Genomic DNA, 14,041 nt, shown 5'->3' with positions numbered 1-14,041 from the left:
GATTTGGTTGGTTTGTTGTTTAACGCCGCAATATTCCAGATATATGACGGCGGTCTATAAATAATTGAGTCTGGACCAGACAGTCCAGTAATTAATATCATGAGCACCGATCCACGCAATTGGGACCGATGACATGTATATAAAAAAAGTCAGCGAGTCTGACCACCCGATCCCGTTAGTCACCTTTAACGACAAGCATAGTCGCCTTTTACGACAAGCATGGGTTGCTGAAGACCAATACTATCCGGATCTTCACGGGTCGTGTGACATAGAGCAGACCCTGTTATCTGCTGACAACTGTTAATGGATTAGTTGGTATTCGTGATGGGAAAAAAACATATTCCTCCCTAATCACCTTTTTTCTCAATAAAAAATACGAAAAAGTCCCACCAACCTCCTCGTTTATTGATAAATATGTGCTCGACGTTTTTTTTATGTAGCTTTAAGTAAACTTTATTCGAATTTAATTGGGAGAGATCCTTCGTTGTAACTCCCTATTTCAAGGGAGCCATTACCTCTAGTCTCGCCACGTAAAGGAGGATGGCTCTCTATAGAGGAAATACGGTAACTCGAATAACTATCCAAACAGACTCCATGGACAATTTCAAACTAAACCAATTATTGAAATATGCATGGAAATGAAATAAACACCTTGCGGTTGTCATAAAAGACGTTAGTGTCAATATCACACATTTCAAGGCATTACATCTTATCGCCATCACGTCATATTAACGCCACTAAATGCCAAGCCAATAAATAAACCGTCCCTCAAAGTAACTTTATTAAAGAAGTGATAAAATGAATGATGTTGCAGCGTTTGATGCTGAACAGTGATCTGCCAGGGCATGTTGGCCCGCCGGTATTCCCATGGCAACGATACGCCCCGAATGTCGTAACTGTGTAACTATGCATGGAAGTAACTTCAGTTATTGTTGATTTCATCACTTGAAAATTATATTTAGTGTTACTACAATTATTAGCGTCACAGTTTCTTGATTGAAGTAAAGATAGAAAAAGGTTCTTTGCTCATAAAATGCTTAATAGGGTTTAGTATCTTTCCCAGTTAGTCACGAATACATTTTTATCTCCCTCTTAGCAGTTAAATCATTCTGACACTTTATAGGGATCGAGTGATAGCAAACTTCATTCTGTTGGCACACTGGCGTCGGTTCCTCATCACAAACATGGTCGGGCTGGACGGTGTAAGGGAGATAACTCTTGTCATGCCATTTCCTCAGCAAAGTCCCTGCTGATATGACTGATGATGGCACGCATATTGTTTTGTTCTCGGAGATAAAAATGGCCACCAGGCATCATTGTCAGCGAGAACTGTCCTGAGGTCAAACTTCTCCAAGCTGAAAAGATACGTTTTGTTAACAACGAAATATTTCAGTGAAATGGAAAATCATTAAGTGAGTGAATATAATCTTAGCAGCCTTTAGCAATCTTCAAGCAAAATCACCACAGCGGACCACAGAAATGGGCTTCACTCATTGTACCCATGTGGAGAACGAACTCGGATATTCGGGGTCACGAGCAAACTATTTAAACACTTGGCTACACAACCGCCCCCTGCTGAGTAAGTGAGCAGCTTGGTTGAAACCATCTTTGGGCAGTATTGAAGTCAGATCAGGGCTGTCAGATTTATGTGGGAGGAAAGCCCAAATTGATGAAGGTATTTGCTAGGACGAATACCACTTGGCTCAAACCAACAACCAGGGGTATGTTGCTGACAAACGAACACAGGTTTCTGGAACACATAAGGGACGCAACTCTGCAAATTTCGGCGCCTTAGACAAATGGGTGCAATGAAGATCAATGAAGACCTAACTTAATATAATGAAGACCAGGCATTCTTGGTATTTTCCCTATGTATGAGTATTGGGTTCATCTCTCACATTCTCACAGCACATTCAGATCACTTTCTGTGTTTTCTATTTGAATAGGGGGTCACGGGTGGCCCAGTCGTCTAAGGCGCCGCGATTTGCTGTGCAGAGTTGCGTCCCTTCGGCACGCCAGAAACATTGTGGGTTCGAATCCCGATTCGCTGTGCAGAGTTACGTCCCTTCGGCACGCCAGAAACGTGGGTTCGAATCCCGATTCGCCACGATTATGTTTCAAGGTTTGTCAGCACCATACCCGTGCTCGTGTGTTTCACCAAAGCGGTAAACTCAGACCTGCATCGCTTCAGGCTTTTCTCCCACATTAAGCTGGCACGCTGCAATATAACTGGTATAATGTTACTCACTCACTCTATTTGAATATCACAGTTTACGATGTGTATGCACATGAAAGTCTTCCTTTAATTATATACTGAAACACTTTGAAAACGCATTCGATTGTTTGTAATTGAATTAAGTTGTTTTGGGTACTTAGGCCTGCGATAACCAAACAACAGTTTGAACAGGTTCGAATCTCATTCATGTGTTTGGAGATGGACTTGAACACAAAACACATCTCTTCTGATTTTGAGTTTAAGTTGATTATGGTTTTCATTGTGTTCCAGTATACATCCCTACTGTTGTCACGGTTACATAAACATCAACAGACAAACGTAGTAATCATTCTCTTATCGGAAACCACACGATAATTAAAAATGCTGAACCATCTAAAAAAATATAAATACTGCTTGCCTTCTGTGTCGTGTTTAGAATCGTCCTCCCCATCAAAGAAAGAAATGGGACAGGATAAAGGTGGTGGCCCATCGCTGTTGGTGAATCTGGAAAATAATTATGTCACACTTCATCAGTTGAATACCAACATCTCTATCTCACTGAACAGTTCATTAGTATGTGTGAATGATATTTATCTCACTGAACAGTTCATTAGTATGTGTATATCGTCTTTATCTCACTGAACAGTTCATTAGTATGTGTATATCGTCTTTATCTCACTGAACAGTTCATCAGAAGGTGTATATCTTCTTTATCTCACTGAACAGTTCATTAGTATGTGTATATCGTGTATATCTCACCATACAGTTCTACAGTATATGTATATCATCTTTATCTCACTGAACAGTTCATTAGTATGTTTATCTAGTCTTTATCTACCTGAACAGTTCATCAGAAGATGAATATCATCTTTTTCTCACTGAACAGTTCATCAGAAGATGTATATCATCTTTATTTCACTGAACAGTATATCAGAAGATGAATATCATCTTTATCTCACTGAACAGTTCATCAGAAGATGAATATCATCTTTATCTCACTGAACAGTTCATCAGAAGATAAATATCATCTTTATCTCACTGAACAGTTCATCAGAAGATGAATATCATCTTTATCTCACTGAACAGTTCATCTGAAGATGAATATCATCTTTATCTCACTGAACAGTTCATCAGAAGATGAATATCGTCTTTATCTCACTGAACAGTCGTCACTATGTGTATCCTGTCTTTATCTCACTATACAGTTTGACAGTGGGTGCATATCATCTTTATCTCACTGAACAGTCCGTTAGTATGTGCATGTCATCTTTATCTCACTGAACAGTTCATCAGTATATGTATATCACCTTTATGTCATGTCACTGTACAGTCCAACAGTATGTCAATATTGTCGTTATTTCACTGAACAGTCCATCACTATGTGTATATTGTCTATATCTCACTGAACAGCTCATGTATCCTCCACAATGTGTTTATCCAATGCAGCTTTTCATCAGTTTGTGTTTAAAGTCTTTGTCCCAGTCAGTGCATAATGTCCTAATGTACAGATCATCAACAGGTGTATAACATCTTTATCCCACAGGACACTTCATCAGTAAATGTATTACTTCATTATTGTTTTATTAATGACATATAATTACAAGTTTAATTTAATATATTGATTATATTGCTTGCAAACTAGAACAACATAAAAAAATTATCTCAGTGAATGTATAAATATGGTTTGAACACAGTCACTTACGTGAAACCATCTAACATTGTATAATCTGCTCGTATGCAGGGTAGAAAGATCTTCATCATTTCCTCATTCTCCAGCACTTCCCTGGGTGTTCCACCTGAGGCAGGTACAAACATCATTTAAGTAACAAGGGCTACTTTCCCAGCACTACTCACGCTGGTTAACCAGCACAACAGTTTACCTAATACAACACACAGTTTACCTAACACAACAGTTTACCCAGCACAACACACAGTTTACCCAGCACAACAGTTTACCCAGCACAATGCACAGTTTACCAAGAACAGTTTACCTAACACAACACACAGTTTACCAGCACAACACACAGCTTACCCAGCACAACACAATTTACCCAACACAACACACAGTTTACCCAGCACAACATACAGTTTAAACAGCACAACAGTTTACCTAACACAACAGTTTACCCAGCACAAAACATTTTACCCAGCACAACGCAGTTTACCTAACACAACACAGTTTACCAAGTACAACAGTTTACCTAACACAACACCTTCTACCCAGCACAACACATTTTACCTAACACAACACATTTTACCCAGCACAACATATTTTACCCACCATAACAGTTTACACAGCACAACACTGTTTATATACCACAACATACCTTTTACCAGCACAACACAGCGGTAACTCTTATGATTAGACAAGAATTTACCTCATCAAGTTTTAACCCTATCAATATTGCTATCCATGTAGTATCAAGACAAACTGTGCAGTTCTATGGCATCTTGTGCCCATACAGACCTAATCTACTCATCACATCGACGAACTGTTGGTCTGTCTGGTTACGGTCAATGTGTACCTTTTTCCTCATGGGAGACTGTCAGGGAAAAAGCAAACTTTAGAAAATATTTAGTTTCATAACAGCATGCTTCATCTTTTTGCTTCAACAAGAATGAGAAAGTGAGTATTCAGAGCTCCAGATAACTCTTTAAGCAATTGAGTTTTTACTCTAGGGTTTCTATTATAATTGGGTTATTACAGTTTTCATTGGGTAATCAATATTTTTTCACTCATCAATTCATCACTCTATTGTTTTTTTCCCAAAATTGGTGAACATTTTAATATTAAAAAAAAAATTAAAAAAATTTAAGATGTATATAACTGTTCTAAATATATAGGCTTGGCTGGGAAAGTAAATTAGCTAGTAATTGTGTTTTGGAAATTAGCTCCTTTGTTACTCATGCTGAAAAAGCTTCATTGGGTATTTACACGTGCTGTTTTTAAACATTTGAGTTTTTCATTTAATGCATGCGTTTCTGTATGCAAGTTAATTGAAAGTAATTGGATTTTGAATATTATGCAAATAAGCTGCTTATCTGTAGCTCTGGTGAATAGTTTTACGCCACTTTTAGCAATATTCCAGCAATATTACCGCAGGAGACACAAGAAATGGGTTTCACACACAGTAACCATGTGGGGAATCAACCCAAGATGAGTGAACACTTTAACCACAAGGCTACCCTACTGTCCTTCTGATACTTGAATGTATACTGTGGTATAAAGAGTGACAACTAAACTATTTACCTATAACATCCTGACTTTATCTTGTGTTTCATATTGCTTGTTTAACAAAGTTTGTTGTTTTATGCCACATTCAACAATATTCCAGCTATAAGACATCAGTCTCTAATTAATCAAGTCTGGACCAGACAATCCACTGATTGACATCATGGGCATCGATCTATGCACTTTGGATATGATGACATGCGTCAACCAAGTCAGCAAGCCTGACTACTCGATCTCGTTATGACCTCTAAAGACAAGCATGGGTGTGAAGACCAATTCTACCCCGGATCTTCACAGGGGTGTTTAACTATGACAAGTCTTACATGTGGTGCTGATATTCCAGAGAGGTACATCTTCTTTGGTTCCTGTCCAGTCTGGGACTTTAGTCGACATGCTAGCTCAAACGCCAATAGACTGCCCATGCTACCACGAAAAGTCATGTTAATGCATATATTTCCACCATTTCAACAAACATACTTTCTGTTCACTGTGAACCAAAGGAATATAAACATTCTATACTAAACTGTATAAGATTTGTTGGATTAATTTCTTGCTTCTGAAGACTCTACAACCCCATAAACTGCCCTTAAAAGTTTTTTGGGTAAATGCATAACTATTAAGAAATTACTTTTTCAAGTCAAAATGCATTCTTGCACTAGAGGCCAAGTACAAGCCATGTGAAATGGATGGTGTCAGAGGAACCTGTTGACTCTCACTTTGGCCTTGGGTGTGTGTTTGATACAGTCGCAAAGGGGCATTTTCAAATAAGATCATGTGATAATTAGAATCAGCGCTAGTTTAATAGATTAGTAACCTACAAAAATATAAATTAAAAATTAAAATTGTCCCTCCCTACCCAGGCTGTAAGTCAGAAACGAAATATTTTATTCACTTCCCTAATCTGCATGTTCCCATAAACATCCTATATATACACATACATACTCCTCCACTTTGTATATGGGTATGTTTATCTTTCCATGATACACAAAAATGATATGTTTAAACATATCTGACATATTTGATTATCCCTATCAAAGTCAAACATTGAGTAGTATATAGTACTGTATGTACACTACATAAGACAAAATCGATCACTGCCTGTCCACAGAATACACCATGCAACACTTTAACAGTGTCTATTGGCTGTAACACTGTATACACAAAATCACTACATTTCCTTATACTGCAATCAGTATACTACATACACACAGTGAATACATTATAACACTGTACAACACTGTATACACAAGGAATACACTATAAACACTGTATACACATGGAATACACTATAAACACTGTATACACAAGGAATACACTATAAACACTGTATACACAAGGAATACACTATAAACACTATACACATGGAATACACTATAAACACTGTATACACAAGGAATACACTATAAACACTGTATACACAATGAAGACACTATGACACTGTGTACACAATTTGACCTGCACATACAAAGTATACACATATTATATACCAGTGAATATATGACATAGTTCTTTGTAACTTCTTTGATAGGCATTTAGAAGTTGGAGTACTAAGTAAGGATAAGAATTTAATCGTGATAAAGAAGTTGTTCATCCATAAATACTTATCCTTTTAGTTCTTTGTACCTTTAAACATTACATAGGCGGACCCAGAGGGGATCCAAGGGGTCCAGACCCCCTACCCCTTTTGAAAACCAAAAGTAGTATGTTGTAGACAACCCCAACACCACCACCCCCCACACCCCAGGTGAGATAGGATTTTGATATTGGACCGCTCCCTTTTAAAAATGTTGGATCTGGCCCTGCACTACATACATTCAACACTGAGAGGTAAGGATGAGAACAGCATCAGGAATATGCAGTGAAATGTCAACTGTACCAGTGTTACAAGTAATCTGCATGGTAAAAAAGCTGACATAGAATCATCATACTGTTATAAATATGAGGAGCAGATTAGTATCTGAAGATTATAATGTGTACACACAACTGTATTCAGTAACATATTTACCTATGTCCCCACAATATAAATGGCTTGTCCACGTATTGACTTGTTATTGTATTTGTAATGTCGGTGAGTATTTCTTCCATGTCATCACAGCACTTGTCATTAAAGCGGGACTCCCTGCCTGGAAGGGTCACGCCAACCACTACAACAAAACAATCAAGAGGATGTAGGCACAGTCCCTTTAAGTTTACAAGATGGTTAAACTAACATTGCTTTCCGTCAGATATTTAGTTTAAACTGTTTAGTTCTCTTAGCATTTTAGCATAACTCAACATGTTTAATCAATTCTAAAAAAGTGTATACACGCAGCGATAGAAACTAACATTTTTAGTCCACTAGTCCTTATCATGATAAGATATAGCAAAATCCTTTCAAATGGCAAATTTCTACTAGTCCTTATGATACCTTAACCATTGGGCAGTTTGGCAAGGACTACAGGACTAGTGCCAATTTCTAACGCTGTTGTAACACGTTACATATATATGTGACTACATTATTCTTTATACTCATTTTAAGTTCATTTTATGAGTAATATATAATAAAATAGTCTTATATGGTTACCAGGAGTGAATAATTCAAATTTTGTTTGTTGTAAATAATAAAGTCTAGACCAGATAATCCAGTGACAGATATTGTGAGCAAAGATCCACACCATCGCGGTATGACGACACATCATCTACCAAGTCACCAAGCCTTATCATCCTATCCATTAAGATGCCTCTTACCACCTGCAATGGTTGCTGGTGACCAATACTAACCTAGAATCCCCACATGGTACTCCCCACATGGTACTCCCCACATGGTACTCCCCACATGGTATCCATGTATTGCTAACCCTGACAAAATCCCAGCAACTGTTCAGTTGTCAACTATCTGACGAATGCACTGCTGGCCCATTTGCCCAATTGGCCTGTGGCCAGCTAAAATTAGAAGGGGCTTAATGGCCTGTCTATCAACTCAAAATTTCATCCCTTCTCCAAGTATAAATAATTTTATTTTCATTTGGACAATACTTACATGAATCATGTAATTTATATGAGAAAATATTAAGTGGGGAGGAGGTCTTGTGAATGGTTAATGCAAAGAAAGATATATTTCGATCATCTCAGTAGAATGCCAACCCTTCGCCATTTTGTAATGCTGTGTACGACATCTTTATTTGCTCATAAATCAAATCGAAATGAAGTAATGGAAGCCAAGATTTAAACTCAGAGTGCAGGCAAGAGGTTTCAGAGACCTGTTAGGTGGCTACTCGACCACAGGTTCGTCCACTCACAGCCTCAACCATTACTTTGTAGACCATTACTTTGGAGAAGGGACAGTCACTTTTAAAAGGAGCAAGCCCTGCTGGCTACATACAAATTTGTTGTTAAATCTACTGAGTATTACCTTCTATATTTTCTGACATCAGCTTGCCCCAACCTGCATAGAAGTTGGACCCCCCACCTGCCCAGGGAAGACAGATAAGCCTGTAGAGGGCGCTGGGTCTCTTGAAGCGGCAGTTCATCAGCCTCTCACACGCCATCTTTGTTGCAGACTGAAACAAAACCATACTCTTTATCTATGATTTTAATTATATATGAGTGAGTGAGTATGGTTTTACGCCGCTTTTAGCAATATTCCAGCAATATCGGGGCGGGGGACACCAGAAATGGGCTTCACACATTGTACCCATGTCGGGAATCGAACCCGGGTATTCGGCGTGACAAGCGCTTAACCACTAGGCTACCCGACTGCCCCTTTAATGATATGATCATTCACTTGCAACAATGCAAAACTGTTATTGTTGATTTAGACTGATGTGTAGGTTTGGGTAAAAATGTGAATATTTGAAATCCACTAAATGTACTAAAAGTGTCATTGATGAATATAAAAAGTGATAAGGTTTTAATAGTTTTATAGCAATTTATTTATACATAATGTTTAATAAATGTATATGTGTTTGTAATACTTGCTGTCAATGTTAGCTTTACCAACAACTTACACGGGTTGTCTAGAACGCTGCACTTCGCTGACACGTACCCTTTCTGTCACACAAAATCAGTCATTCAAGCAACTGGCTTAATGTTTTAAGGATTATTTGTTTCAAAATTCGGTGTATACAACAATACAATTCTGAATCAGTTGATAAAATATATGATTTATCTTCAGTATCTCCCAACAGCGGGGTTTTACAGAGCAGCAACAATAGCGTATTTAATGTATGGTCACTAAGATACCAATATAATAATACAAAATATAGCCCGAACGAAACTAACCCACACAAGGAAGCTCCGTGGAAGAAGGGGGGTAACTCTGATTGACAGTTAATGCGTTGGCGCACGTTTTAATGGACTGCATGAATGAGTTGTGTTGTCGTGGTCGAGGCCGCCCCAAACAGTGAGACAGTTTTTTCACAGCGTTTTGACAGCTGAATTAGAGAGGAAAGACTAACAGTACCCAGGCAGTAGCTGTTTGTACATACACTTGGCTAAAACCCGAAAATAATATTAAAGGGTAGATCGATCCAGTGCGTATAGCGCCCTTATTCGCGAAGTTAGAACTCTGAAAGTGTCGGTACCCTGCCGCGGCTGGTACTATTTTTAGAACACTGCGACGGGGAATTAAATAAACTTGACCGTAGCTTCCGGTCCATACTGCTTTGGGCAAAATATCCATTTCCGATTACACTCTTATTTGGAAACGAGATGATTTTCAAATTTATTTGATACTTTTTTTATATGCTCCGTCCCGCGGTCCAGATCTACACCTGATTCTTTATATGAACATTAGGAGAGAAGTAGGGCTGGGACGAGTCCAAATTTACTACCCGGGTACCCACCCGCTATTACCCGACCCTACGCGGGTACCCGCTACAGGTCTCAAGAGTTTGGTGCAAAATGTCCGATTGGAAATAGTTTGAGCGTAGCCCTGGTAAAGTGTATTTAAATATACGTATAAAACGATCTGGTCATGCACACACTGAAGTTGACTGAAGTGTTATTTTTATTTAAACCTATAATTAGTATAAAGGTCAGAAGCAATGGTGCTTAGTCAGAAAGAAATGCGAACACTATAGTGACTTGCACTGTAACCATAGAGTTCGAGATATTTGTAATCATTAAACAAAGATCACATGACTAACCACGGGTCCTGGAAGTCCTGTGGGTACCCGGGTCCTATTCAGTACCCACCCGACCCGTGTACCCGAGTTACTCGTCTCGGCCCCAGAGAGACGGGTATACGGTGAAACCTAGCCTGGTTCCTTGGGTATGCTGCGCTGGCGTTCAGTGTAGCACCAGCGCAGGATACCCAGGAAACCAGGCTGAGTGGAACCCAGTTTATCCGGACCCAGATATCCGAAAACTTCGCCTACTGGGGGATATTTACGTGAAACGAAATAAATACTACATACAATCCTTCTTTTTTCCGGAAATCCGGATAATGAATTTCAATTACGAACAATGCGAAAATACTCACTATTGTGTCCCAGTTGCCGGATGCGACCACGCTTGACGTCTATTGCCACAAGTAGATGACGGGAAAAGTACACACGATTTCATATAGCTAGATAAAGAATTGGATAGAATACCTTAGGTCACACCAAATAGCTCATGTAAATTATGTTTACTGAAACCATTTTGGGGGTTTTACTTTTTAGGTTGTTGTTTTTTCATTAGTGTTTCTTACATTCATAGATGTACTACACCTACGATTATGATACGAGTGAGTGAGTGAGTAAGTTGGGTTTAACGCCGCTTTTAACAGTATTCCAGTCATATCGCGGCGTGTCAGCTTAATGTGGGAGGAAAGCCCGAAGTGATGCAGGCCTCAGACGTTTACCACTACGGTGAAACCCACGAGCACGGGTATGGTGCTGACAAACCTAGAAACATAATTGGGGCGAACCGGGATTCGAACCCACAATCATAGGTTTCTGGCGTGCCAAGGGACGCAATTCTGCACAGCGAATCGCGGCGTCTTAGACGACTGAGCCACCCGTGCCCCCGATTATGATACGAGCATATGTCACGTTCATACTGATTTTTCGAAACGAGTGTCAGAATTCTTGGATCTCCCGAGGGAATAGACACACATGCGAGTGTAATCATTTTTTTATTAAATATTATTTCTTAATCCTATTGAGCTCCCCTTTAGAAAAATATGCACTTATGACGACCGCCGTCACATTTGCCGAATGACGTCAACAATCCTCAGACGTTTTTTTACTGGTAATAGTTTGTTTATTATATATATACTGGTTATTGTATACTTCCTTTGTGTTGTGGACAGAGCGTCCGCCCGGTAGTTTGATCACCCTGGCCGCGTCATACCAGATCACGTTAAAACAATACTTGTTGGTACCCTGGCTGGAGCTCGGCATGGGAGAAAACAAAGACTTCCTGGCTAGTTGTCAGCATAATGTAGCAGTATAACGAGGTAGGTATCACGCTAAGAAGCGGCTTCGGTGGGCCAGCTCTATGAAATCAGGAAAAGCCACGATACAAACTAACCGTTTTGCTCCATTAGTCCTTATAATCATAACACATAGCAAAACCCTTCCAAAGGGCAAAGTCCTTAGGATACCTTAACTATTGGGCAGATTGGCAAGGACTATCGGACTAGTGTCAGTTTCTAACGCTGAAAAGTCCTAACTAGTACAACGCGTACACACGTCCCTAAGTAAGCGACCATCTTGAACATGACATTAAACCCCATTAGTTAAGGGGTTATGCAATAAATACCGTTAAATTAATGTTAATGCATATGTATTTAGTTTCTATAAGGAAATTATGACTATGTAGTTAAAACATAAGGTCAAATTTCCTTTATAAAGTAGAACTTCTCATGTGAAAAAGCTTTCCAGTCTTCAGACACTTAAAACACTAAACCCTGTGTAGAGAGTACGCTTGGGAGAAGAGTTCACTTCCTTGTTGAAGCACCGCAGGAGGGATTCGTGATCTTTGTACCGGTATTAGTGTTATTAAATAGATTCGTGTCATTGTCAGTTCATATACTTCGCCCTTGGTGACAGCATTATACACTGGCTGCGTATATATGGACAGCGTCGACATAGTTCTTGCGTGTTTAGCTCCAGTCATTGTTAATAGGTAAGTTATGTTTGCCTTTGACCATATCAAAGTAATATTGATCATACCATGACTGTAGCAAAAGTGACCATATTTCACAATGGCCGTGTTCTAGTTGTAGTAATTAAGAAGTCATTGGCGAGGTACGGGTGGCACAGTGGTATAAGCTGCGCCCAAACTCAATTGTAAACTTGTAGAATATGGTTGTCGTGGGTTCGAATTCAACGTTCGCCACGATTATACTGCGTGGGTTCATCGAAGTGATAACGTTAATGATGTGCATCACTTTCGACTTAGCTCCCGTATGGATCTAGCATACCGTCATATATACTACTAAAACAAGTTAAAGAACAAACACAATTGGAAGGTTGTGAGTAGAGACTATTACATATCCTCTACTGCTGTGGGTTGCAATAACCACCAGCCATGACCGATTATATATACTGATTTGAAAAATAGGTGTATTTTTTTGGGTAGTATAACTGACATGCTGTTCGACAGGACTCTGAACCGAAATCTTTCATTTTGATGTGTCTCTATTTCGTTACTGTGAAATATACGGGAATAATGTCAGCTTGAGCTTTGTATAGCTTTGTATAGTTATGAATCATGTCACGGACGGAGCTATTCGTGAAACCTGACTTCTCCACACAGTCATGGAGAGGAATAGCTGGGGGAACATAATCTTCCACTATGAAAGTGTAATGTTATATGATAGATAGATAGATAGATAGATAGATAGATAGATAGATAGATAGATAGATAGATAGATAGATAGATATGAAATTATTATTTTATTTATTCTTTATTTATTTACTTATTTTTATTTATTTGTTTAATTTTTTTAGTTTTTTTTGTATTTTGTTTGTATTTTTGTATATATATATATTTTTTTATTTTATTTTTTTTTGGGTGGGGGGGCCGCTTTACAGTTCAAAATAAATGATTGAGTGAAGTTATTTTTCGCCGCAGTCGGCAGTATTCTAGAAATATCACAACAGTAGAGGAGAATGTCCTGTGAACGATCGAGTCTGGACCCGGCAAACCAGTGGGTGACAGCATGAGCATCGACTGAGATAGCCAGATCAAACATTTTACCACTCTATCCGACTATATGATTAGCATGTATTTATGAATCAATATCAAATAGTGACGATACGAGGTCTTCGTGAAAAGGTGAGCGTGACCTGCCCAACCGACGACATCCGTTACAAACACGTCAATTGTTCACCTGAACAAAATACGGGAATATATCGTACAAGTAAAAATAGGGATTCGCATATTTTTTCTAATATGTGTACATGAGTAAGTCTTTGACCCAAGCTCTTTTTAGGTGATATATAAAACCAGTATACAAGCATTAGTTATAAAATGCATTTCAGAGACTAGCTCATTCTTAGATGTTAGCAAGAAGTTAGAAACTGATTTTAGCCTTACTTAAGTATTTGATCATGCCATAAGTCCAAAACTTGCAAGAGTGAGAAAGAAACAAGGTTATCAACCATTATAACAGTTTGATACCA

At 38.7% G+C, this 14,041-nt stretch overlaps 2 protein-coding genes across 3 annotated transcripts in view; one reads left to right on the top strand and one right to left on the bottom strand.

Moving 5' to 3' along the window:
- Positions 1-403: 403 nt before the first annotated feature.
- LOC139452546 (S-acyl fatty acid synthase thioesterase, medium chain-like) lies at positions 404-9,715 on the bottom strand. 2 transcript variants are annotated; one of them, XM_071234060.1, is made up of 8 exons: positions 9,712-9,715; positions 8,839-8,986; positions 7,453-7,591; positions 5,771-5,870; positions 4,683-4,758; positions 3,918-4,011; positions 2,634-2,719; positions 404-1,355 (listed from the first exon to the last, which is right to left on the bottom strand). In XM_071234060.1, exons 2-8 carry the CDS (start codon positions 8,972-8,974, stop codon positions 1,222-1,224), a joined length of 765 nt encoding a protein of 254 aa, XP_071090161.1. In that variant the 5' UTR covers positions 8,975-8,986; positions 9,712-9,715; the 3' UTR covers positions 404-1,221. The 2 variants fall into 2 exon arrangements, with proteins under 2 accessions (XP_071090161.1, XP_071090160.1); XM_071234059.1 differs by lacking the exon at positions 9,712-9,715 and adding an exon at positions 9,434-9,699.
- A 2,751-nt stretch (positions 9,716-12,466) lies between these two features.
- The window catches only part of LOC139452447 (exocyst complex component 6B-like), a 40,740-nt gene continuing 39,165 nt past the window's right edge, over positions 12,467-14,041 (top strand). Inside the window, exon 1 of the mRNA XM_071233931.1 lies at positions 12,467-12,539. Within this exon, the coding sequence (XP_071090032.1) occupies positions 12,487-12,539 (53 nt within the window). The 5' untranslated portion in view covers positions 12,467-12,486. The remainder of the gene's footprint in view (positions 12,540-14,041) is intronic.

The sequence above is a fragment of the Haliotis cracherodii genome, unplaced genomic scaffold, assembly GCF_022045235.1.
Source record: "Haliotis cracherodii isolate W230 unplaced genomic scaffold, xgHalCrac1.p SCAF_9, whole genome shotgun sequence".
NCBI classification, from domain to species: Eukaryota; Metazoa; Mollusca; class Gastropoda; order Lepetellida; family Haliotidae; genus Haliotis; species Haliotis cracherodii.
The sequence above is the reverse complement of the archived record's forward strand: the minus strand, read 5'-3'. Positions and strand labels throughout refer to the sequence as shown.